The sequence below is a fragment of the Lynx canadensis genome, chromosome D1 (assembly GCF_007474595.2).
Source record: "Lynx canadensis isolate LIC74 chromosome D1, mLynCan4.pri.v2, whole genome shotgun sequence".
Lineage (NCBI taxonomy): Eukaryota > Metazoa > Chordata > Mammalia > Carnivora > Felidae > Lynx > Lynx canadensis.
Window position 1 is genome coordinate 8,490,914 of NC_044312.2, and position 25,778 is coordinate 8,516,691.

The 25,778-nt window shown below is 37.3% G+C and overlaps 1 protein-coding gene across 2 annotated transcripts in view; it reads right to left on the reverse strand.

Annotated features, from left to right (window-relative positions):
* Positions 1 to 25,778, reverse strand: part of RDX (radixin) — a 95,648-nt gene that overhangs the window by 67,063 nt on the left and 2,807 nt on the right. For both annotated transcript variants that reach the window (XM_030330785.1, XM_030330784.1), the window contains 2 exons: positions 11,559 to 11,628; positions 2,772 to 2,855 (listed from right to left, as the gene is read on the reverse strand). In XM_030330785.1, coding sequence (XP_030186645.1) covers positions 2,772 to 2,855; positions 11,559 to 11,570 — 96 coding nt within the window. In that variant the 5' untranslated portion in view covers positions 11,571 to 11,628. Of the gene's footprint in view, positions 1 to 2,771; positions 2,856 to 11,558; positions 11,629 to 25,778 lie in introns of those variants that run through there.

Genomic DNA, 25,778 nt, shown 5'->3' on the forward strand with positions numbered 1-25,778 from the left:
ACTGTTTATTTACTTTGTGGGGGAGGAGCAGAGACAGAGGCAAAGAGAGAATCCCCAAAAGACTCTGGGCTGACAACACAGGGCTCAATCCCACAAACTGTGAGTCACGACCTGAGCTGAAATCAAGAGTTGAATGCTTAACCAACTGAACCATGCAGGCACGTCTCCATTCACATATTTATTAAAGTAAAGTAAGATAAGCTATATATTCACAAACAGGAAGCCGAGAAGAATCAAGAGAAGAGGTATCATATTAGTTCACAAGGTAAAATGTGTATAAGGTATGGTGCATGTAGCTGCTTATGATTTTGCTTTAAGAATTTGCTCACTCACAAAAAAACCTTTCATCTTACAGAAAGACCTTATCAGGGCTTTCAAGATCATCAATTACCTAATCAGGAAGATTAAGTATACTTTGTTAAGAAAAGAAACAACTTTCCAGGAATTTTTGAATTTTATATCATATTTTGGATCGGTATGTGATAGAATGCTACAAAATAAAACCAAAATATCTACAAGGTTACTTACTGCTGTACACTAGAAATTCTGTCTCCTGTTCTGTTCTCTAAGTTCAAGGAAGTCTAACCACAGACTACTGCTCTCTGGCTCAGCTCAGATGTAAAAGTTGACGTAAACATCCACCCCGGAGTCTCATGCCTTGCAAAATGTATCACCTTTCTCCCTTTTGCAATCAAGTCACCTTCCTAACCACTTGGCCTCTGGGTACCAATCTCTTTCCTCCCCTTCTCAATAAAACATCAGTTACATCATCATACTGCAAAACCTGGGGAACTTAAGAGTTTCATGCTCTACCCACTGAGCTAGCCGGGCACACCTGGAGAGCTTAAAAAAAAAAAAAAAGAGAACTAACTAATGATTTATAGTAGGCCCCAGACAATTAAATCAGAAGCTCTGGAGGAGGTTTCCAAGCATTGCTTTTTGTTTTTTTAAAGCTCCACTGGTGACTCAAATGTGCACTCAAGAGTGAGAAAACAAAGAGAAGACCCATAGTCCAAATTCCTTAATATGACACCCATGTTCACTTATCATGAGGTTACAACACCAAACAGATGTTAGGTACCTCCTTATAGCCTATAGTTCCCTGTGCCTCTGCTCCTGCCATCCCCTCTGTCTAGGATCTCCACCCACCCCACTGTGCACAGTATCTTTGAATCCTTTTTTTGTCCTCATTACAATGCTTTAGATAGCAGATGTTAAAGAAATACCTGCTAAATGGTGTTGGGAAAACTGGACAGCAACATGCAGAAGAATGAATCTGGACCACTTTCTTACACCATACACAAAAACAAACTCAAAGTAGATGTAAGACCTAAATGTGAGACAGGAAACCATCAAAATCTTGAGAAGAAAACAGGCAGCAACCTCTCTGACCTTGGCCACAGCAACTTCTTAACTGACGTGTCTCACGAGGCAAGGGAAACAAAAGCAAAAATGAACTACTGGGACCTCATCAAGATAAAATCTTCTGCACAGCGAAGGAAACAATCAACAAATCTAAAAGGCAGCCTACGAAATAGAAGATATTTGCAAATGACGTATCTGATAAAGGGTTCAAGAACTACAAACTCAACACCCAAAAAACAAATAATCCTGTGAAGAAATGGGCAGAAGATATGAACAGACACTTTTCCAAAGAAAACATCCAGAGATGAAGATACTCATCATCAGGGAAATACAAATCAAAACCACAATGAGATACCACCTCACACCTGTCAGAATGGCTAACATTAACAACTCAGGCAACAACAAAAGCTGGCGAGGATGCAGAGAAAGAGGATTTCTTTTGCACTGCAGACAAATGCAAACTGGTGCAGCCGCTCTGGAAAACAGTACGGAGGTTCCTCAAAAAATTAAAAATAGAACTACCCTATGATCCAACAATTGCATGTTTAGGTATTTACCCAAGGGATACAAAAGTACGGATTTGAAGGGGAACATGCACCCCAATGTTTATAGCAGCATTATCAACAAGAGCCAAAGTATGGAAAGAGCCCAATGTCCACTGACTGATGAATGGATATAGAAGATGTGGGGTATGTGGGATATAGAAGATGTGGGGTGTGTGTGTGTGTGTGTGTGTGTGTGTGTGTGTGTGTGTATATATAATGGAGTATTACTCAACAATCAAAAAGAATAAAATCTTGTCATGTGCAACAAAGTGGACGGAACTAGAGTGTAATGTGCTAATTGAAATAAGTCAGTCAGAGAAAGACCAGTACCATATGATTTCACTCATGTGGAATTTAAGAAACAAAACAGATGAACACAGGGGAAGGGGAAAATAAGAGGGAAGTAAAGCATGAGACTCTTAACCATAGAGACCAAACGGAGGGTAGATAGTGGGAGGGAGGTGGGGGATGGGTAAAATGGATGATGGGTATTCAGGAGGGCACTTGTGATGAGCACTGGGCGTTATATATAAGTGATGAATCACTAAATTCTACTCCTGAAACCATTACTACACTGTATGTTAACTAACTTGGATTTAAACAAACAAAAAGATACAAACAGAAAAAAGAAAACAAAACAACCTAATAATTAATTTTAAAAAGTCCTATCTCTCAAATGCAGGAATGAGAAACAACAGTGTCTGTACCGCTGTGCCAGATATCTTGAATAGGTACCGTGAAAAATTTCAAGTGCCACATTGCTGCAATACCAGTAAAATCACAGAAAAACATACAAAGAAGTTGCAACATATTCCACTCTACATTGTCAAAGGCTGCATACTTCACGTAGTTAAACGATACCTGGTCAAAAAGCTGCTTGCCAGTTGTATTGGGCTGAATGGCAAACTCCAGCTCAGCATCCATGGTGGTCACTCTTACGTTGATCTGCAGTAAAAACAGAAGGGAAAATCACTAGGATACAGAATATATTTATTAAGTATTAAACGTGAGAAAATATTATCTGATTTATAAAATAAAGCATAATGTGCAGGCAATAAAGAGCTACTCCATAATTGTACCTAGTATTTTCTTTATTAAAGTAACCAACTTTGATTTTAATCACAGGAAATCTAAAATCTATTTGAAAAAGAACTTACAAAGTCCTCTTTTAAAAACATTTATTGACTTCTTGGCATATAGTAGGCACTAGGCCATGACCTTTCCATCTTCTCATTTAGCCCCTGCAACAATACTAGGAAATATAGTCATTTCTATAGAAACTAAAAGAGTTCCCATTATTTGCCCACAGGGATATCAAACAGCAGGGTAGGTATTTCAACTGAGCCATAACTCCAAATTCTCTGAATGTCATTCACTATCCTGTATTTCTTTCAACACAAAATTCAGATAGTTTTATTCATATTGCAAATATACTGACTTTATAAAAAGCATTCTTTGATTGACCTTTGTTAGACTCTATCCTAAATTCTCTTTTGTATAAATACCTTTCTAACTGGGTATCTCACCAAAATCTTAATATGCCTTAATGAAAATAATTTTAAGGGGCACCCGGGTGGCTCAGTCAGTCGAGCGTCCGACTTCAGCTCAGGTCATGATCTCGCAGTTCGTGAGTTTGAGCCTCGCGTCGGGCTCTGTGCTGACAGCTCAGAGCCTGGAGCCTGCTTCAGATTCTGTGCCTCCCTCTCTCTCTGCCCCTTCCCCACTCATGCTCTCTGTCTCTCAAAAATGAATAAACGTTGGGGCACCTGGGTGGTTCAGTCAGTTAGGTGGCCGACTTTGGCTCAGGTCATGATCTTGCGGTCTGTGAGTTCGAGCCCCGCATCAGGCTCTGTGCTGACAGCTAGAGCCTGGAGCCTGCTTTGGATTCTGTGACTCCCTCTCTGTCTGCCCCTCTCCCACTCATGCTCTGTCTCTCTTGCTCTCAAAACTAAATAAACATAAAAAAATTTTTAAAAAAATAAACGTTAAAAAAATTTTTTTTTTAAAAAGAAAAGAATTTTAATTCCAGAGTATCATCTTCATTTAGAGTTTACCATCACGTGGTACAAATGTACCTTTTTAACTCATACTATTAGAACTCTAAATGTGACTTATTTCCCCTTTACATTTACATTCCCCCTGCACATGTAGCTTTTATCTGAAATACGTTCTCTAATCAAATAAACCTTACCAATCTACCTTTCTTTAAAATAATGCCTATTAGGAAATATGCATACACATATACATGTAGCATACATAAACAATGAGGCATAACAACATAAAACCTATTGTCACAGAATATGTATTTGGTCTTCATTCTGTTTCTTGGCAGAGAGTTCCTAAAGCCCCTGGAATTTCCTGAATGACAGAAGTGAGTGGAGCATTTTTTGTTACTCACAAGCCCCTTTCAACCACACCTGAGTTTAGGCTAATGAAGTGACTCCACATGGGCCCATACACACTTCATGATGGGGGCTGGTAACCACAAGAACCAAGCATGTGATTACAGCCACTACCCTAATCTCCAAAGAGAGGAGGCTGGGAAGTTGGGTTAATCGTCACTGGCTGTATGTGATTTGATCAATTGTACCTACATAAAGGACACCTCATAAAAAACCTTAAACAAAGGGGTTCACAGAGAGCTTCCAAGTTGATGAATGCATCCACGTACAAAGAGAAAGGTGGACTGCAAACTCTACAAGAACAGAAGCTCCCGTGCTCTGGACCTTCCTGGACTTTGCCCTAGGTGCCTCCTCTTCCTCTGTATCTTTCATTTGTATCCTTATAATATCCTTTGTATTAACCAGTAATAATAAGTAAAAGTGTTTCTCTGAGTTCGGTAAGCTGTTCCAGTGAATTACAGTACCTGAGGAGGGGACCGTGGGAATCTCCAATGTGTAGCCAAGTTAGAAATGTGGGTAACATGGAGATCCACTATTTGGGATTGGTGTCTGGAAGCGACAGCAGTCTAGTGGGACTGAGCCCTTAACCTGGACTGTCTGTGCTAATCTGGGTAGGCGGTGTCAGAATGAATTCAACTGCAGAACCCACAACTGATGAGTACACAGAACTACAGAATTGCTTGATGTGGAAAACCTATACAACTATCACCAGAAACTGAGTAATGAAAAAGTTTTTCTTTACCCATAAATCTACTACTCAATTTAATAACAAGAAATGGCAAATTATGCTGTGGATACCAATCTATTTCTTCTGAATTTCCCTGTCCTCAATCCCCCACAGGTGAGCAATAAACTGAATTTTTGGCTTGTCATTCTTTTTTTTCAAATAATACTTTTGAGGTGGCGCCTGGGTAGCCCAGTCAGTTAAGCACCTGACTTCAGCTGAGGTCATGACCTCGTGGTTTGTGGGTCAGAGCCCCACGTCGGGCTCTGTGCTGACAGCTCAGAGCCTGGAGCCTGCTTTGGATTCTGTATCTCCCTCTCTCTCTCTACCCTTCCCTGCTCCTGCTCTCTCTCCCTCATAAATAAATACATAAACAAACATTAAAAAAAAAAAAAAAAGAATAGTTTTGGGGCACCTGGGTGGCTCAGTTAAGTGGCTGCCTCTTGATTTCAGCTCAGGTCATGATCTCACAGTTGGTTCATGAATCTGAGCCCTGTATCAGGCTCCATGCTCACAGTGGAGAGCCTGCTTTGGATCCTGTCTCCCTCTCTCTGCCCGTCCCCTGCATGCACAGTCACGCACTCTCAAAACTAAATAAAGGTAAAAGAAAATTAAAAACAAAATAGCTTCACCACAGATGTGGGTATCTCTATGTAAAATATTTAGTTTTTCTTGATTTTTAGCTGTGTTAAAGTTGTACAGTACTGAATAAGAAAGTCTTCTTTCTTGATATGGGCAATGGCTACAGAAGTATATTTTACTTTATGAAAATTCATCAACTAAACACAATATGTTCTTCTCAGTATGTATATTCTATTTCAATAAAAAGTTTATGGGCACCTGGATGGCTTGGTCAACTAAGCATCTGACTCTCAATTTTGGCTCAGGTCATGATCTCATGGTTTGTGAGATCAAGCCTCCTGTCAGGTTCTACACTGACAGCACAGAGCCTGCTTGGGATGCTCTCTCCCTCTCTTTGCCTTTCAACCCATGATCTCTCGCTTGCTCTCAAAATAACATTAAAGAAAAAAGTCTAAACAAATGTTTTTTCACCTTTGTATTTCTAAAATTCATTGATTTTTTTTGTGAGTAGTTATAATTCATTCATTTCTATTGCTATACAATTATTGTTAGAAAATAATTTACCCACTTTCTCATCAATGGACATTGTTTCTAATTTTTTGGTTACCAAGAATACGGTTATGAACACTCCTGTATATGTCTCCTAATATGTATATATCTGAGTGTCTCTAGAAGTAAATACTCCGATGAACTCCTGGGTAATAAAGTATGAAGTCAAATTTACCATGAAAAAGTGAACTGTCTTCCAACAACAGAAGTCCTGCTGATCTGTATTTTCACTAACAACGGGTATTACTGGATTTTTAAAATATCTGACAATCCAGTGGGTATAAAATGGTATCTCTATACGGTCTTACTGTGCAGATCTGATTCCAAAAGAGGTTGAGAACATTTTCTTTTTTTTTTTTTTAATTTTTTTTTTTTCAACGTTTTTTATTTATTTTTTTTGGGACAGAGAGAAACAGAGAATGAACCGGGGAGGGGCAGAGAGAGAGGGAGACACAGCATCGGAAACAGGCTCTGAGCCATCAGCCCAGAGCCTGACGCGGGGCTCGAACTCACGGACCGCGAGATGGTGACCTGGCTGAAGTCGGACGCTTAACCGACTGCGCCACCCAGGCGCCCCAACATTTTCATAGGTATAGTGTGCAGAAATCTAAGGTAGCCCCCATGATCTTCATCCCCTGAGGTCACCCTCATGATTATGTTACATTACACGGCAGAAGGCATTTTTTTTAGATGTACTTGACCTCACCTACAGATGTAGTTGACCTCAAAATTGAAGGACTGTGTGTGAGTGGAGCTAAGCTATTCACAGGAGTCCTTTAAAAGCAAAGTGTTTTTTTCTGACTGGTTGCAAAGGTCACAAAAATTCAAAGTGACAGGAATTTGACATAAAAGAGGTTCTCCAGTGCTGAATTAAAGGGGCCATGGGGCAAGGACCTGACACCAGCCTCTAGGAGCTAAGAGTGGTCCCTGGCCAACAGCTAGTAGGAAAATGGGAACTTCAGCCTCCAGTAATTAAAGATGGATCATTTTTGCAAGAAATGAATTCTGCCAATAGGAATACACTTGAAAGAAGACCCTGAGTTCCAGAGGAGAATGCAGCTGGGACAGACCTTGACTTCAGGCTAGGGAGGCCCTGAACAGAGAACCTACCCAATCTTATCATCCCTTATTTCTAACCTACACAAATATGAGATAATAAATGGGTACTGCTTTAAGCTACTAAATTTGTGGTAATTTGTTAAAGAATAACAAAACTAATATATTATGTTTACTGACCACTCAGTCTCCTCATCTTTGGATGTCTGTTAACATCTATTGCTTATTTTTCTACTGGGTTGTCTTTTTTTTTTTTTTTTTTCCACTACTATGTAGCCAATCTTTACATATCCTACATACTAATACCTTGATAATTATTTGTATCACACAAAAAAAAAAATCTTCTCCCAGTTTGTAGTCTGTCATTCTATTTTGAAGTGTCCTTTATAATAAACATATTAACTTTAATGTTGAAGATATGTTGTATTTATGGGTGTCACTATTTTGGGCCATATTTAAGAAATCTTTCTCTACTCTGGAGTCTTGAAGATACTCTTCTATTTCATACTAAAGTTGTTTTTCATAACTTGTCTTCAATGATTTTTGCTTATGATTTGAGGTGGAGATCCAATTTCATTTTTTAATCTCCATGAGGATAATGACATGGGGATTTAAAACATCTAAGTCATGTATATTGATTAGTTAATTTGCTTCCTGAAGACAACTGAAACATATCAAATATCTACAGGTCTGGGTTCTGAATTTGCGCTATTCTGTTGCACTGGTTGACGTACTACTCTGTCAAAACCACGCTGTTTTATTTTATTTTTTTTTTTTAATTTTTTTTTTTTCAACGTTTATTTATTTTTGGGACAGAGAGAGACAGAGCATGAACGGGGGAGGGGCAGAGAGAGAGGGAGACACAGAATCGGAAACAGGCTCCAGGCTCTGAGCCATCAGCCCAGAGCCCGACGCGGGGCTCGAACTCACGGACCGCGAGATCGTGACCTGGCTGAAGTCGGACGCTTAACCGACTGCGCCACCCAGGCGCCCCCAAAACCACGCTGTTTTAATTACTACATCTTTCAAAAGTCTTGCTATCTGGTAGGAAAAGTCTCTTCTCATTATCTTCAAGACTTCTTGGCTATTCTTGGTTCTTTTTTCTTGTTCCTGACTTCACATAAAATCGTAAATTTTCAAAATACCTATGATTTAAAATGGAACAACACTAAATTCATTAGTCTCCTGAGGTGAGAAATAACATCTTTTCAATACTGACTCTTCCTATCCATGACTGTGGTTCTCTCTGTGCATTAATTTAAGTCTTCTTTAAAATCTTCCAAAAAGTGTTTCTAATTTTCTCCCTAAAAATTCTATTAATTTGGGTACCTGGCTGGCTCACTCAGTACAATGTGTGACTCTTGATCTCAAGGTTGTAAGTTCAAGCTCCCCCCTACTGGGTGTAGAGATTACTTAAAAAAATAAAATCTTAAAAAAAATCATATTAATCATTTGTTAGATATCGTTCCCATAAATCACTATGATTTTGTCACTATTATAAATACAGGTCCACTATCCATTGATATCCCAAAGGCGTTGAAAACAAGTTTATTAGCTAATTTCTAGCAAAACCTTATTAACATGAAGTGATGGGTGACTAGCTGGTGAGTTTAGTTATACCATTTCAAATGAATACTCACACACTGACATAGAAAAACATTAATGTTTTTGAGGTGATACACCAGATCTTGAGGGAAGCTTCATGACATGACAGAGGCACATAATAAAGTATATATTCACCTTTATAAAATCCAAAAGATTCCAAATACTGAAACTCATGTAGCTTAAAGAGTTTCAAACAAAAGATCGTAGATTTGATGAAATATTTTTCCATAACATAATTATTTCTGCTTTTGCTTTTGTAGAAATGCAACTCATTTCTATACTGATCATTTTATCAGGGATTTCCCTGCTAATTGTTATAACAGAGCTGTAAATTTCCATGTTTATATAAATCAGGGGTCAGATTGGGATCCCCTCTCTCTGCCCCTCCCCCACCCGTGTACATGCGAGCTCTCTCTCTCTCTCTCTCTCAAAATAAACATTTAAAAGTATGTACACAGGTCTGCGAAGTGTGACTTGACCAAGTTTACGTATCTACTAAGTATAAAAGTAAGCCAACAGATCAGTGGAAAACACAGAAATCAAATTAATATACAATTTATATCTACCTGCACATATAATTTTGAATCCTTACTCTAAGGAATAATACATCAATGTTTCCACTCAATTATAGTAACAGTTTTCTAAAGTAACTATAAACTTTCATATTCCTATCAGAAATATTAGAGCTCCAGTTGATTCCCATTCTTACCAACACTTGATATTATCAAGCTCTAATTTTAGCCCTTATAGTGACTATAAAGTGCTATCTCACTGTAGTTTCGTTTTCCCTGTAACTAAAGACATTGAGCATCTTTTCATGTGTCTGCTAGCTATCAATATATGTTCTTTTGTAAAGCATCTGTTCAAAGTTTTTGCTCATTTTTTAAAAACTGAGTTATCTTATGGAGTTCTAGAGGAATTGTATATTCAATTACTTTCTCCTGTTCTGTTTTGTCTTCTCATTTTCTCATTGCTCTCTTTCAAACGACAAAAGTTTTTAATTATGATGAAATCCAATGTGTTTTTTAAACGGTTCAAACTTTCAAAAGAAGTAAAAATACAAAATAAATGGTTAAAACTTCCTGTATATTATCTAAGAAACTTTACCTACCCCAGGGTCACAAAAATGTTTTCTTCTAGCAGTTTTACAGTTTGAGCTTTTGTATTTAGGTCTATGATCCACTTAGGGTTAATTCGGTGTGTAAATTGTGAGATAAGGGCCAATATTCATATTCTTCTATATGGATAACCCTTTGTTCCAAACCATTTGTTGGAAAGAATTTTATTTCCCCCATTGAATTGTGTGAAAGTCTTGTAAAAAATCTAATGAATGCATATGGGTAGTTGCATTTTTGTTTCACTGATTCCATTATCTACCAACACCATATTATCTTATCTTTGTAGTTTGTGACTAGGTCTTAAGATACAGAAGTGTAAGTTTTCCAACTTTTTTCTTTTTAAAAATTTCTTTAGCTCTTCCGTATAAATGTTGGCAGTTCTACAGACGTTTTACAATCAGCTAATCAATACCAGCCGAAGAAGCCTCCTTGGATTGAAGTGATGGAATTGCATTCATTCTACCATTACACTGGGTACAGATGACACCTTAATAGTATTTTCTAGACGTATCTACGAACATTACAGAATATTATCCTGCAAATTTAAGTCGTTAACTTCGCACAAGTTTTCACTGTAGAGATCTCGTACAGTTTCTGTAAATTTATTCCAGAGTATTTCCTATCTTTGATGGAGTTACAAATACATTTTTTTTATTTCATTTTTCAAATTTTATACCAGGATATTAAGAAAGGCTAGTGATTTTTAAAAATATAAGCCTGTGTCCAACAATCTTGCTAAAGTTCAGTTATTAGTTCTAGTAGTTGGTTTTTAGATTCCTGAAGATTTTCCACATAAACAACTGTGTCATCTGCATCTGCAACAATGCAAATGTACTCTTTGTTACCTACCTGCTGAGTCTTTAAAGTAATTCCAAAGAGATATTCATGCCAGGAAACTCAAATAGCTATAACCAATGACTTTCTTAAAAAGATAGGTGGCCAAAAGAAACATTGAAAGACAACACCTCAATTCTGTTAGATGAAGCAAAAACATTTATCCCAAGAAAAAAGGAATAAATCTTAGTGAAAAACTGTATTAATTATACAACTAAGTAAAATCATACATACACCCTTAAACTAAAAAATCTAAGACTATACAATATCAGCATCGGTGTCACTAGCATCAAAGCTAGAACTATGAGAAAATTAATGTATGGATCTTTCCAACCTCTCATTACTTCCTCCTGCTTAATAAGAAGTTACTATTTACTGAGCAATGAATGTTCCAAGTTCTCATAATTCTCACCAAGTTCTCTTAAGTAACTAATTACATCTCCATTTTTTATATGAGGAAATTAAGAATTGGAGAGTCTGAAGTAATCTAACAAAGGTCACAGAGGGTAAGCAGCAGAGCCAGGATACAAATGAAGAAGTCTGGCTCCAGAACCCACGAATCTCAACTACAGTGCTACCTGTACCTCTTTTTCATTAGTTCACATAATACTTCATTCTAGCCACATTAATCTAAAACAAGACACCGGCAGCAGGATCAGTGCCTTTTTCTTCCCCAATGACTCTACCATAATATTTTGCCTTGTTCCAAGAGGAACTTAATGCTACTGACATTTTATTAAGTAAGTAGTGGTAAAAGCAGCGGCAAAAATACACTTACTGGTTTCGGCATTTTCCTTCTCTTTTTGTCACCTTCTTTAAAAATTCACGTTTATGAATTCTGTTGTCACCTTCAGTTAAAGAAAAAAGAAAGCAAAAGAGATCTATTACTTTCTAATTCTCTAAAAATATTTATACTGTGATTTAAAATAGTACACATCTCAAACAACATCATATAAAGCACACCAATCACCAACTCAAAGTTTTAATTCAGTCAGAGACAACACAAAGCAAGGAAGCAAGACTGCTACGGATCCAAATACTGTCTCTGTCTGAGTCAGGTTCACCTCTACACTCAGCCTGGTAGAGAAAGGAATATAGTCAAGGGGAGACACAGATTCAAATTCGAAAGAGATGAACTCAAAAACACTTTCTGACCTTTTTTCTGTACACCAAAGACAAAAGGAAATTCTGATTAATATAAATTCTAAAAAGGTAACTTTTAAAGAAAATTATTTTCTCTTGGAATTTAAAAAACCCAGGTAGAAAAAATTGTATCAAGTAGTTTATTCACCAGAGGTGTATTAAACAGTCATAGACCACACACTAGCAATCTGCATGCTACTCACAAGTAAGCTGGTGGCCTTCACTGAAATTTAGAGTTGTCCTTAAGACCAATGTTAAATTCTATCTTCTCGTGTAAAGCAAAAGTGAATCCTAATCCAAGAAACCCATCATGCTATACTGTCTTAGGGTAAACGTTCTTAAAAACATCTAACAAACCAACCAGAAGATCTAACATTCTTAACCATTAGTCCAGAAAAAATGATTATTCCAGTTTGAAGAGCCACAGTGAGGTACATTAGATAAATCACTTAAAAATCAGCTTCCGCTGATAATCTCTCTGCTGTGAAAATTTATCCACTATACTAGCATCAATATATAATTTTGTTTTAAAACTATATTACAGCTTTTTAAGATGCTATAATTAATGAAGCAGAAAACTGTCCAAATTGGAAAAAAATGAAACACTGAAGTCATTTCCCTAAATTTTATTCAATCATGTGCCAATAAATCTCTCTTTAAAAGGAACCTCCTGGGGCGCCTGGGTGGCGCAGTCGGTTAAGCGTCCGACTTCAGCCAGGTCACGATCTCGCGGTCCGTGAGTTCGAGCCCCGCGTCAGGCTCTGGGCTGATGGCTCGGAGCCTGGAGCCTGTTTCCGATTCTGTGTCTCCCTCTCTCTCTGCCCCTCCCCCGTTCATGCTCTGTCTCTCTCTGTCCCAAAAATAAATAAAAAAACGTTGAAAAAAAAAAAATAAAAAATAAAAGGAACCTCCTCCTGAGATATTTTTTATCTAACAATTGAACCATGGAATTCATTTCCTTAACTCTTAGCTAGGGAAATGTTAACACTCCCTTCCTACAGTCACCTACTTTGATGAATCTTCAAGGTTCCTCAGACCTATCTCATTCTCTATCCCCTTTTCTTCCTTCTATTATTTATTGTCTGAGTTCAGATCCTTACCATCTCAGGTCCTCAAACCTCCTCAAAACTGACCTGCCCTTCACATCATTTCTAAGTTAGTAATTGCCAAATCTGTCTCTCTAGAACTTGCCTAACTTGCTTGCTCAAAGTCTAAAGATTACCTCAAATATAACATGACCAAAACATTTAAATCTCTACCCCATAGCCAAATCTGATTTTCTCCAAGTCTTGGTGACACATTTCTAGAAAGTTATAGTATTCTTTCAGGATTTCTTTATATGTACTACATTGGCGGTTATGACCTTCTTTTCATTCTTAATACTGTTAAATTTTACCTTCCCTTTTGCTTGATTACTCTTGCCAGAAGTTTGCTTTAGTTTAGCTGTCTGAAGGTCAGCTTTCAGTTTGGCTGACCTTCTGTTTCTCTTATTGCTCTTTTTTTGTTGTTGTTAATTTCTGTCTCTTTCCTCATCATTTTTCTTCTCATTAGCTGGCTTTACTCTGTGGCTCATTTTCTAATTCCTAAAATTAAACCTTTAAGTAACTCCCAGTATTTTTTCTTTTCTAGTATGTACATTAAGGACATAAACTAAATATGCCCAAGTATAAGGCAACTCCAAATATAAAGTATCCCCTTTTTTGTCAATGAGAATATTTAAAAACAATTTTTATCACCTGAATATGTAAAATGATCAACTATGTACATTGGTATAGATATTAAAAACAAATGATCTATAAAATACTGAAAAAGTTTACTTCATCTCTTCAGAGAACATAGAACAACTTTAAACTCCACACACAAATGGGACATGAAAGTCCATATCAGAACTTCTTGCATCACAGCAAGGTTTCCAGATTATACAGGCACTTTTTGAATCAGTATATAATACCACCATTAAAGTTTTTACCCCAAGCTACACTATCCATTTATATAAAAGACTAGGAATTTTTCTTGTTTGTACTGTTGGAATATTTTAGTATCTACAGTGTAACTATATTATTTTTTTAAAAACCAGATCTATTCTAGATTTACCTCTTTTTTAATGTTTAAACCACTTAGTAAATGGGCTCTGTGAACTTTCCAAACTCCCATGTACTAAGGGCATTTCAGGTCAATGTGCCTGTCTTCAAAAATATTTCCACGCCCAAGAAAAAGAACAGAGCAGTGACAGAGTTCCTAAAAACATAAATATAAATCTCCTTTTCTGGGGAATATTTTTAAAACGTCTTGCCTTATATGTAAAACCATATCATTTCTCTAAGCATCACTTCAGTGGTTTCCATCTCTCTCTCTCTGTGCAACATTCCTCGAATCATTAATTCTCTTCCATTGTTTTTATGTTTATGTCTTTGATAGTTTGGCATTTCAGTAATTATATATTCTTATTCCTAGAAATTCTTTTTCAGCTTTGTAAAAAAAATCTTAATAATGCCATGCTATTTTACAACATTTTGAATCTTGCGTTTATCCCTATGTTTATTTTCTCTCACTATAAAATTACTCTATTTTCAATTCATTATGGCTTATTTCTTTACAATTTTAATTTTGGACAGAAAGCTCATGTCCCTATCGGTTCTCAGCCTTTTGCCTAGGATCAAGTGTAGAAAGGTCGTGTCCCTAACCCAGTCCCCAGGGCGGGAGTCCTGCAAGCCCTGAGTTGGGTGTATGTATCACTACAGAGGTATTTCAGGCTTGCTCCTAGCAGAGTGTTAGGAATTTTAATTGTCTTAGACTAATTTTTACATTAACTTCTTGACATTGTATTCATATCAGACCCCCACAGCCACATGCTGGAGAACTCAGGAGACACTCAGGAGAGCTTCCACACGTACTGCTCGTGTTATTTACTAAACCATACAGCTGTGGTGCCCCTTCTGTTCAATCTCTCATCAGCAAGGAAAAACCAGGGAAAGAAACTGAGCATTAATTATATGCCAGGCTGTATAAACTAAGTTAAAGCACCTAAATTACAGAAAAAGTAGTCCACAAACACAGGGCCAGGTGGGCAGGTAAATAAACACCAAGCATGTAGGTTTGCTGATACTCTGAAGTTACACATGAACCTAATACTTGAACAAAATAAAGGTAGGTTTATTTCCTTTTCCTATAAAAAATAATGAATCCAAGTTTTCAATACTAGAGTTACTTCCAATTATACTCTATAAAAAGGATCTTTCAAGAAGAAAATCTGCATTAAAGTTTTAGGTTTAATAAGGAGCTCTACTGACATGAAAGAATAAATGTATCATAGACCAACATACACACACATAAAACAGGTTTTTACACAAGCTAACTAAGTTTTTAAAATCTGCAACAAACCTAATTCATCTACATGAATGAACTGTGAGAATTGGGGGGGGGGGAGCCTCACAAAAGCATCCACAAATAAGGATATGGTTGAATTTTAAAAGAAGCTTCTAAAAATGGGTGTTTTCAGACCAGTGTTTCTCTCTTAAAAATCAAGTTAGTCTCCACCTTGTTTTATTTCAGTGAAATTATAAATCATCTAAGAAAAGTAATAAGGTTCTACTTCTTTACCAACCGAACATAGAACAATTACTCAACAACGCCTTGTATTTAAAGAATACTACATAGGGGCACCTAGGTGGCTCAATCAGTTAAATGTCCCACTTTGGTTCAGGTCATGATCTCGTGGTTCATGAGTTCCATCCCCACATCAGGGGATGTGTTGACAGCTCAAAGCCTAGAACCTGTTTCCCATTCTGTGTCTCCCTCTCTCTCTGCCCCTCCCCAGCTCAAACTCTGTCTCTCTCTCTCTCCACCACCCCCCAATAAATAAATAAAACATTAAAAAAAATATTTAAAGAATACTCCATAGTTGTATGTTCTTATACATTAATTGTCTACTAACAAAAAGCTGAGGAGACAAGACAGGTCACATTATGGTTCCTTAGTTGAATAAACAACGTCAATTGAACGAAAATATCTTGCTCTTAGTCGCACAATCAATGGTCAAATGGCCTTCTGACATCTACCCTAGAGTCCAGAGCTCTACCATATACCCACCTGACTTCCACTTTTTGATATTAAAAAAGTGCTAAATAATTTCACTTGTGGAAATATACCCAAAGAAAATAATAACAACTATGTACAACAGCAGAGCTACAAAGATTCTAGTTACAGTGTTATTTAGAAAAGCGTATGTAATACTCAGACCTTAGTTAAGCAAACCATGTACGTCTGTAGGCTCTGCCAGACCTCAATTGCAACCAATCAAATGGTACAGAAAGGGGCGCCTGCGTGGCTCAGTCGGTTAAGCATCCACCTTCAGCTCCCGTCGTAATCTCACCATTTACGAGTCTGGGCCCCACGTCGGGCTCCATGCTGACAGCTCAGAGCCTGCAGCCTTCTTCAGATTCTGTGTCTCCCTCTCTCGCTACCCCTTCCCCACTCTCTCTCTCTCAAAAATAAATAAACATTAAAAAAAAGTTACAGAGGGGCGCCTGGGTGGCTCAGTCGGTTGAGCGAATGACTTCAGCTCAAGTCATGATCTCGCAGTCTGTGAGTTCAAGTCCCGTCTCGGGCTCTGTGCTGACAGCTCCGAGCCTGGAGCCTGCTTCAGATTCTGTGTCTCCCTCTCTCTTTGCCCCTCCCCTGCTCATGCTCTGTCTCAAAAATAAATAAAAACATTAAAAAAATTAATTAATTTTAAAAAAGATACAGAAAAATATTAAATGATATGGCAAAATATCCACAAACTACTAAAAAGGCAGGTTATAAAGCCATACATACAGTATCATATGAAAAGACCAATATGATCATACTCCAAAATAGCGAGTTCCTGTGAATTAACGTAAATCTGTAGGCTTCTAAGATAATGTAGAGCTTTCATAATAAGAAAAACAAATTCTTTAAAACAAAAGAACAAAATTACTCTAAGTAAATAAACCTAGGTCGGGCCTATTAACTTCATCATAACATTTAATAAAATCTAAGTAGGTGAATTTTTTCTCAAAAAGAGACTTTAGAAAAAATTCTAATTTTGGAGGAGAAATATGACTAAGAAAAATATATACATTATGATGAAAACAGATTATTTTATTTAAAATCCCTACATCTAAATAGCAAAATGCTAATAGAATAAAAATATGCAATAGCCAGAACAAAAAGTTACTATGGAAAGAAATAATTAAATATATAAAGATATCACTCAGACTCCACTCAGTAAATGGTTAAATGACAAACTCTCTACAAACTCTTCACAAAACAAATGCACAACTCTGCTGACTAAAACCACAAATCAAATGGCCTTAAAGGCCATTTTGATTACGTAGTCGTTAAACTAGCAAAATAATTATTATACATGGCCATACCGATGAGCAGTACTGCTAAACAAGTAGATAAACATTGCTGGTAGCACCATAAATTGGCTCCATATTTCTGGAAAGTAAGTTGTCAATGTATAACAAAAGCTCAAATCTTTTCCGAACAGGAAATTCTGCTTTTGGAATATACGCCAAAGAAGTAAAGAAATGCAAAACAAAGTAACCTCTAGCAAGACATCCACAGCAGTACATGTCATAAAAGCCACTAATTAAAGTCACAATGCTACGTGATAACATGATAGACTATTACGGGGGTGTTTGTGTATTATGACAAATTGTCAACATTTACATAAGGGTAAGTGAAAAAGCAGATTATGTAGCCACTTGCTTTAACCATGTAAAAACACAGGTGTCCTTACAAATGGTATCTGGATATAAAGAACTGAACACATAATAATAATCAAGATCTTATTTCTGTTAAGTTCCTAATTTTATTTATTTTTTTTATTATTTTTTTAAAAAAAAATTTTTTTTTTCAACGTTTATTTATTTTTGGGACAGAGAGAGACAGAGCATGAACGGGGGAGGGGCAGAGAGAGAGGGAGACACAGAATCGGAAACAGGCTCCAGGCTCTGAGCCATCAGCCCAGAGCCCGATGTGGGGCTCGAACTCCCGGACCGCGAGATCGTGACCTGGCTGAAGTCGGACGCTTAACCGACTGCGCCACCCAGGCGCCCCTAAGTTCCTAATTTTAAAAATTAGAGGAGAACCTAAACAATGTACTCCACTAAACCGTTCATATATCAGTTTACCAGCTTATATGACTTAAGTAAGAATTCCACCTTAAATTTTTTTACGATGAAGCTGTGTACGGATATAACTAAAACTCAAGTTTTTAGCCAATTTAGTTATTACTGAAAAGTATTTATATCACAGTAATACTATTTAACCTCAGTAATACATTTCTAGTTCTTCTACGATTTCATTAGTGTGTTTTCTCCTGAAACTAACATCTTAGTACCAGAATGGCCAATTTAATAAAATGTCACATGAAAAGCTAAGATACTGAGGCACCTGAGTGGCTCAACTGGTTAAGTGTCTGACTTCGGCTCAGGTCATGATCTCATGGTTCATGAATTGAAGCCCCCTATCGGGCTCTGTGCTGTCAGCTCAGAGCCTGGAGCCTGCTTTGGATTCTGTATCTCCCTCTCTTCCTGCCCCTCCCTGGCTCATACTCTGTCTCTCTCGCTCTCAAAAATAAACAATTAAAATAAATTTTTTTGAAAAGAAAAAAGAAAAGAAAAGCTAAGATACCAAGATACATGTCCTGGGTTTCCATCTCTAACTGACTCATCTTGAAATTACTGTCTTTCAGTGTCTTCCTTTCTTTCTTGTCAAAAAAAAATAAAATATATATATATATATATATATATATATACACATAGACACACACACACACACATATACATATAAATTACATAATTGCCTAAACCATTGTACATTAGAGATATATAGTAAAAATAAACTCTTCTCCCATCCACCCTCAAATATCTAATTACTGAGAAGAAAGTTACTCCCTCCTTGGTAAATTTCTTCAAGAGCTCTTACCCTACTTCTTTGCACAATCATGGCACAGACATGCTCAACAAGAAGTTTTAAGAGATGCTGACAGCATACACATTTCCCATCTGCAGAAAAGTAACTGTACGGCTATAAACTCTAAGTACGATGTTTACAGAATGCATTCATACAAAGCATTTTCTTCTTTATCCTTTAACTCTGAGGGGGACCTTAAAACAGCCTCCTCTCTACCTCACACAATGGAAAAACAGCCTCATGCCTAACACCTTGAGCTCTAGGAAGTCAGTGGCACAACAGACTCTTCCCACCTGTCAGGTGGTAAAACAGGTGTTCACTCTCGTCCATCCTGGGCCTATTACCAAACCTTCAATAATTTATGTCACACTGCCTAATTTTACTCTTAAGATATCCTTTTCCTCACGCCTGATTGTAATTTTTTTCCCTGCCTTTTGAGACACAGAAGCAATCTCTGAACCAACCGTTTCTCTCCACAGACCAAAAAGTTACAAAAGAATTCCTCTGCCAATTTACTGGGGGATTAGGAAGCAGTATAACAAAGGAAAGTATAAACTGAATTAATAAGGTAACTCTGGCAGTCAGATGAACACAATAACAACATCTACAATAAAAAAGTTCTTTTTCCCCTGCATGGTCCCCCTCTGGTGAAGCCTATAAAGCCCTTCCTAGAAAAGCATTTTTAAATGCTTTTAATGTATAGAAGTACTTTTAAATGTATTTGAATAAGATACATTAACATTGCATAAAAGACCAACTATACTGGACTACAATCACCAAAATACAAAAATCAAGAATTTATGATATAGTAACACATGTGTTTTTAAATTAAGTAACAGTGTGTACCAGCGGATCTCATGATTAAACTTCCAAGTAATGTCACTTCGACATCTCTGCAACAGCGACGGATTATGAAAATATCTACAATTTCTAATGGAAACAGGCTGTGTTAATGCTAATACTACTAGGTGCCCACATTAATAATGGCAAGAAAACGTGTAAAAAATATGCAACTTTTTTTCCCTATCCAAGTTCACAAACCCACAAGCTTAAAAGCTCTAATATACACAGAACTATGTTTATTATGTTTTTAGCTCAATGTTAATACTCAATTTAATGACAGTATTAATGCACCTTTAGCTATATAATGCCATGTCATTCCTCAAGTGAAGCAAAGAGGACAAAAAAATTTCAGCTCCATTTTGTAAATAAAGAAATAAGGCACAAAACAAGCACAAGGGGAGTGAATGAAGGAATTACCTGTAGAATACTTTTCAGCCACTTCACCTGTATTACCTAACCTTCATAATTAACTACCCTTCTTCCCTCTGCCCAAGAAAGGTATCATAATCCCTCATTCTTTTAATAAGGAATTTAGATTCAGATAAGTGACTTGCCCTAAGTAATACGGCTAGTCAACAAGTCAGAAGTCCTTTTAAACTCGAGTCCTGGGCTCTCCTGGTTTTCCTATTCTTTTTTCTGACATCATTCCAGAGAAGCTCATCTCAAATAATTACCAGAGCTTTTCTAGAAGAAGCTAAAGCTCTTTCTTCCGTTGTTTTCAGATCAAAAGACTATCTCCAAAGATGTTACAAGTTACATTAGTACTGGTATAATCACCTTGAAAATGTATTTCCTATAAGGGTGATATACAGTTTCAAATACGGTATTTATAAGTACTTGCTTAGGTAGAAACTGATTTTTGTTCAAGGATATTTTCAAGGAAATGAAATCTTCAACATTTTTGAGCAATTTTTACATGTTACTATAAATGCAAACCAAATTTCTAGAACCTAGAACAAATACAAAGCAGAACTACAATACTAAAAACAAACTTTTACGCTGAATTTAGATTCTCTTCTAAAAGAAATCTGGGGGCACCTGGGTGGCTCAGTTGGTGAAGCATCCAACTCTTGGTTTCAGCTCAGGTCATGAACTCATGGGTTTGAGCCTGGAGATGGGCTCTGTGCTGACAGTGTGGCGCCTCCTTGAGATATTCATTCACTCATTCATTCATTCATTCATTCTTTTTCTTTCTTTCTTCCTTCCTTCCTTTCTCTCTCTCGCTCTCTCTCCCCCCACCACTCGCTCTCTCTCAAAATAATAAAAATAAGCTTAAAAAAATAAACCTATAAATTTAAAGGAAACACCGTATCTATACTGTTCCCAAGGTGGGTAGAAAAACATTATCATTTGCAATGATTCATTTTAAATGCTAAAAGCTAAGAAAGCTCAATGCAATTCAGTTTCATTTTACACATATGAAAACATCAAAAGGTAACATAATGCATGTTTAAAAATGTTAAAACGGGCGCCTGGGTGGCGCAGTCGGTTAAGCGTCCGACTTCAGCCAGGTCACGATCTCGCGGTCCGGGAGTTCGAGCCCCGCATCGGGCTCTGGGCTGATGGCTCAGAGCCTGGAGCCTGTTTCCGATTCTGTGTCTCCCTGTCTCTCTGCCCCTCGCCCGTTCATGCTCTGTCTCTCTCTGTCCCAAAAATAAATAAACGTTGAAAAAAAAATTTTTTTTAAAATGTTAAAACAGATTCACTTAAGTCACCTATGCAGCAGGAAAAATCAAGTCTCAAAATGACCTGACTTCTCACAAACCATTCTAGGCTTTACAGGTTTTGAACCACTGGACACTATAGTAGCTTATTTTCAAAACAGAATAAAGTAATTACGTTTCTTAAATTGGACAATATTCTCTCATGCAATCACTAAGGCTCTCTGGAAGTTCTTTCATTAAGCTTCTAATTTCAAAATATTCAAAACTCCCTTTTAAACACTGGAAGGGAGGGAGCGCCTGAGTGGCTCAGTCAGTTGAGCATCCAACTTTGGCTCAGGTCATGCTCTCAAAGTCTGTGGCTTCGAACCCCACGTCGGGCTCTGTGCTGACAGCTCAGAGCCTGGAGCCTGCTCTGGATTCTGTCTCCCTCTCTCTCTGCCCCTCCCCTGCTCACTCTGCCTGTCTCTCTCTCTCTCAAAAATAAATAAATGTAAAAAAAAATTTTTGTTTTAAACTGGAATGGTGCCTGGCTCACAGTAGGGCCTCAGAAGTTTGTTGTTGATTTTGTTGGCATATTAAGTTTACATGTAATATTTGACTTTTTCTGTTGATTATTGTCAAGGGCAATATTTTCCTCTAATTTACATTATCAAATAGCTAAGTAACACACGAATAAGCCAACATACTACAAGAGACAGCAAGGGGTGCCAGGGTGGCTCAGCTGGTTAAGCGTCTGACTCTCGATTTTGGCTCAGGTCATGATCTCAGTTTGTGAGTTCAAGCCTCGCATCGGGCTCCATGCTGACAGTGAAGAGCCTGCTCGGGATTCTCTCTCTCTCTCTCTCTCAAATAAGTAAACAAACTTAAAAAAAAAAAAGATTTAAAAAAATAAGAGAGAGACAACAAACATGAATATGGGAGAACAAAACTCCTCCCAACTAGGTCTCCCAAATTTAGACCTCTGCTGTCTCTATTGTCTCTACTCGAGACATTACTCAAGAGATTATTTTTAACAATCTCATTTAATTTGATGATCAAACCAGAGTTAAGGCCAGACAGTCTGACACTTCTAATGGTAACTATAATTATTCTGATTGTTGGTTAGATGATAGTAATGAGTTCAAGTATACACACCAACCTTGCTAATAACCAAACTAAAACTTTATAGTTTTTCTAAGTCTAGGATCTACAAATGGCTTAATTATCAGAAGTCCTGATGACGGCTAACAAAGTTTAGTCCATTCCATACACTCAGTAAAAGCCAAAGGGTTCCAGATCCAATTAATCATGGCTGAGATTTCCTGTATCCCCATTCTCTCTCCGTTTTACTAAGGGTCCCTCTGTTGCACTCACGTGCCCACATCATTCTGTGTACTAGCCAGGATTTTTAGTTGCAAACAACACCTACTCTGTTAACTTATTGAAAGGTTATTAAATTACAGAAACAATAGGAAGATTAAAAAAAAATAAAGTAGGAAACAAGAAATACTCAACTCACATCGCAGAAAACTCTGCTTAGACCACTGGTGCACTGAAAATTAACTCCTGTTAATATTATTAACACAAGGGCATTTAAACACTTAACACGCTTTATACTATACAATACAGCACATTTGTATTCCCATTAGAATGTGACTTTGTCAGTATGTTACTTACCAGATACAAACAGTATTTGGCAGAGAAGTATAAATGTATGTATGCTATCTTAAAGTTGGCCAACTTTTTCCCTACATGGCCAGGTAAATAAACTTCTTAGATTCTGCAAGGCCATATGGTCTCTGTTACAACTATTCTGCTCTTGTAGCATGAAAGCAGCCATAGATAATATGTGCACAAATGATGTGTTCAAATGAAACCTTATTTACAAAATCAGGCCATAGGCTGGATTTGGCTCATGGACCACATTTTGTCAACCCTGCCTCAAAAGTGTTTTAGCAGGAATCAACACTTTTCATTTCATAATTTAAATAAATTTGGTAACCAAGAAGATATGAACTCACATATTCATGCTAGATCAATCTTGGGTGTGAGTTCAGGCGGGTGGGATTAAGAAAGAACCCAAGACACTAAAACAATCTAGTGGGAGCAGAGTTATATAGATGAGGGGCAATCCCATTCCCCCTGCCAGTAACCGGGTTGGATAAGGAATGTATCCCAAGCCTGGTCAGTGACACTAAGAAGACATCTGCTGGGGGGCTGCTGGAAGAGGCGTTCCTTCCCAGTTCTTTGGGAACTGCTGTGTGTGGACGGCAGGTGGCTGCAGCCAAACTGTAACGCTGGAGAGAGCAGTCTCAGGACGAAGCCAATGGGGGAAGGCCACAGGGCAGAAAGTTGTAAAGAGAGTGAGTCCTTGATATCATTACTGAGCTATTCTTAAGTCTCTTAATTTTCTTCATTATTTAAGCCAGTTTGAGAATTTCCTGTTATTGTGGCCAAAGCATCTTAAGTGATAGAAGTCCTTGAAAAAGAAGGTTGTTCACCTCACAATTTCACTGCAGCCAGTTTTAGTTAACAACTTTTCACAAATGAAAGAAACACTTAAAGTTCTGAAAGCCCACAGACTACCTACAACTTGGAAAAAACGATCTGTTCCAATTACTAAGATCTACAACTTTATAAATTCTATAATCATGGGGCAAAAAACAAAACAATGTGCTACCTCCTTCCATACGGTACCTAAGACATTCTTTCAACAAGATATTTTTTTCTCTAAATCAGGGGTTGGAAACTTTTTCTGTAAATGACCAGAGAGTAAATACTTCAGGATGTGCAAAATATATGGCCTCAGACATTATAGTTCAAAAGTATCCAGAAACACTACGTATAGGTCAAAAGTATCCAGAAACACTACGTAAACTAATTATATTTCTGTGTTCCAATAAAACTTCCTTTACAAAATCAGGCCAGCAGGAGAGATCTGGCCTGTCAAAACAGTTTATTTCAAATGTATATAAACTACGTAGAAAAGTAACCAGCGTGACTGGATGGACACTCTATTCATCTGCATTGGACTGCTTGAAACAAAACACTAAATAAAAAAATTTAAAAAAAAAATCGCTACCTTATTTATATATATAAAACTTCTGCAAAATCCAATTTAGAATTCTATTAAAGAGTAACTGATGTTACAGTAGGAAAAAACAATACAAAACTTATGCATATACAAATTTTTAACATCTACCTTTTAAATAAAAGTAAGTTATTTTAAATTAGGAAATTTGGAAGGATCTCTATACATACTGTCTACTCAAAGGGGAAAAAAATACCCAAAAAACCCTATCCAACTCCTAACCTGACTGAGCCCCTCTCTTCTACGAAGCTGAAGCTAGACTTCAGTATTAAATGGAATGAGGAAAGTAAATCGTATGGACTATATTTCCTTTCCAAACAGCTCCCAATACAAAGACACATTTTTTTTAAAGCTTATTATTTTGAGAGAGAGAGAGTGTGTGTGTGTGCGCAGGGGAAAACAGCAGAGAAAGAGGGAGAATCCCAAGTAGACTCAGCGTTATCAGAGCAGAGCCCAGTGTGGGGCTCAAACTCACCAAGTTTGAGACCATGATCTGAGTTAAAGTCAAGAGTCGGACGCCTATCCAACTGCACCACCTAGGTATCCCCAAAGACACACATTTTTTTAAAGGACACCATTTTTCACTATTATATGCCATACTATAGGGAGAAAACACAAAGTGAACTTCATCTTCAATCATTAAGCAAGAAAATTTGCACAAGCACAAAAGCACACTTCGCTCTCCACTCTCAGCTCGGAGCCTGCTTCAAATCTTCTCTCTCAAAAATAAACATTAAAAAAATTTTAGGGGCGCCTGGGTGGCTCAGTTGGTTAAGCGTCCAACTTCAGCCTAGCTCATGATCTCATGGGTCCTGAGTTCCAGTCCCGGGGCTCTGTGCTGACAGCTCAGGGCCTGGAGCCGGTTCCAAATTCTGTGTGTCCCTCTCTCTCTCTCTCTCTCTCTCTCTCTCTCTCTCTGCCCCTTCCCTGCTTACACTGTCTCTCTCAAAAATAAACATTAAAAAAAATTTTTTTAAACGTCTGAGAAACATTAATCTTTTCAACACAGTAGTAAATAGCATTTCAATGTTTGTTACAAAATAACCTTATTTTTATAGACTTTAAAATCACAAATAAAGGATTTTTATGTTTATCTTTGCCTAAGTTTTGGCATTTTCTGTATCCAAGGAAGGAAGTGCTAACAGCAATACCTATGAAACACAGGAGTAGGAAAGACGTTGGGTAGTTCTGGGGAGTGAAGAGAACTTGTAGCTTTACTTTTACATCTTTTAAGATGTAAATTTTTTAAGTTTGTCATAAACTGTATTACTTTCATCATCTTTAAAAATGGTTTAAGGGGCGCCTGGGTGGCTCAGTCGGTTGAGGGTCCAAC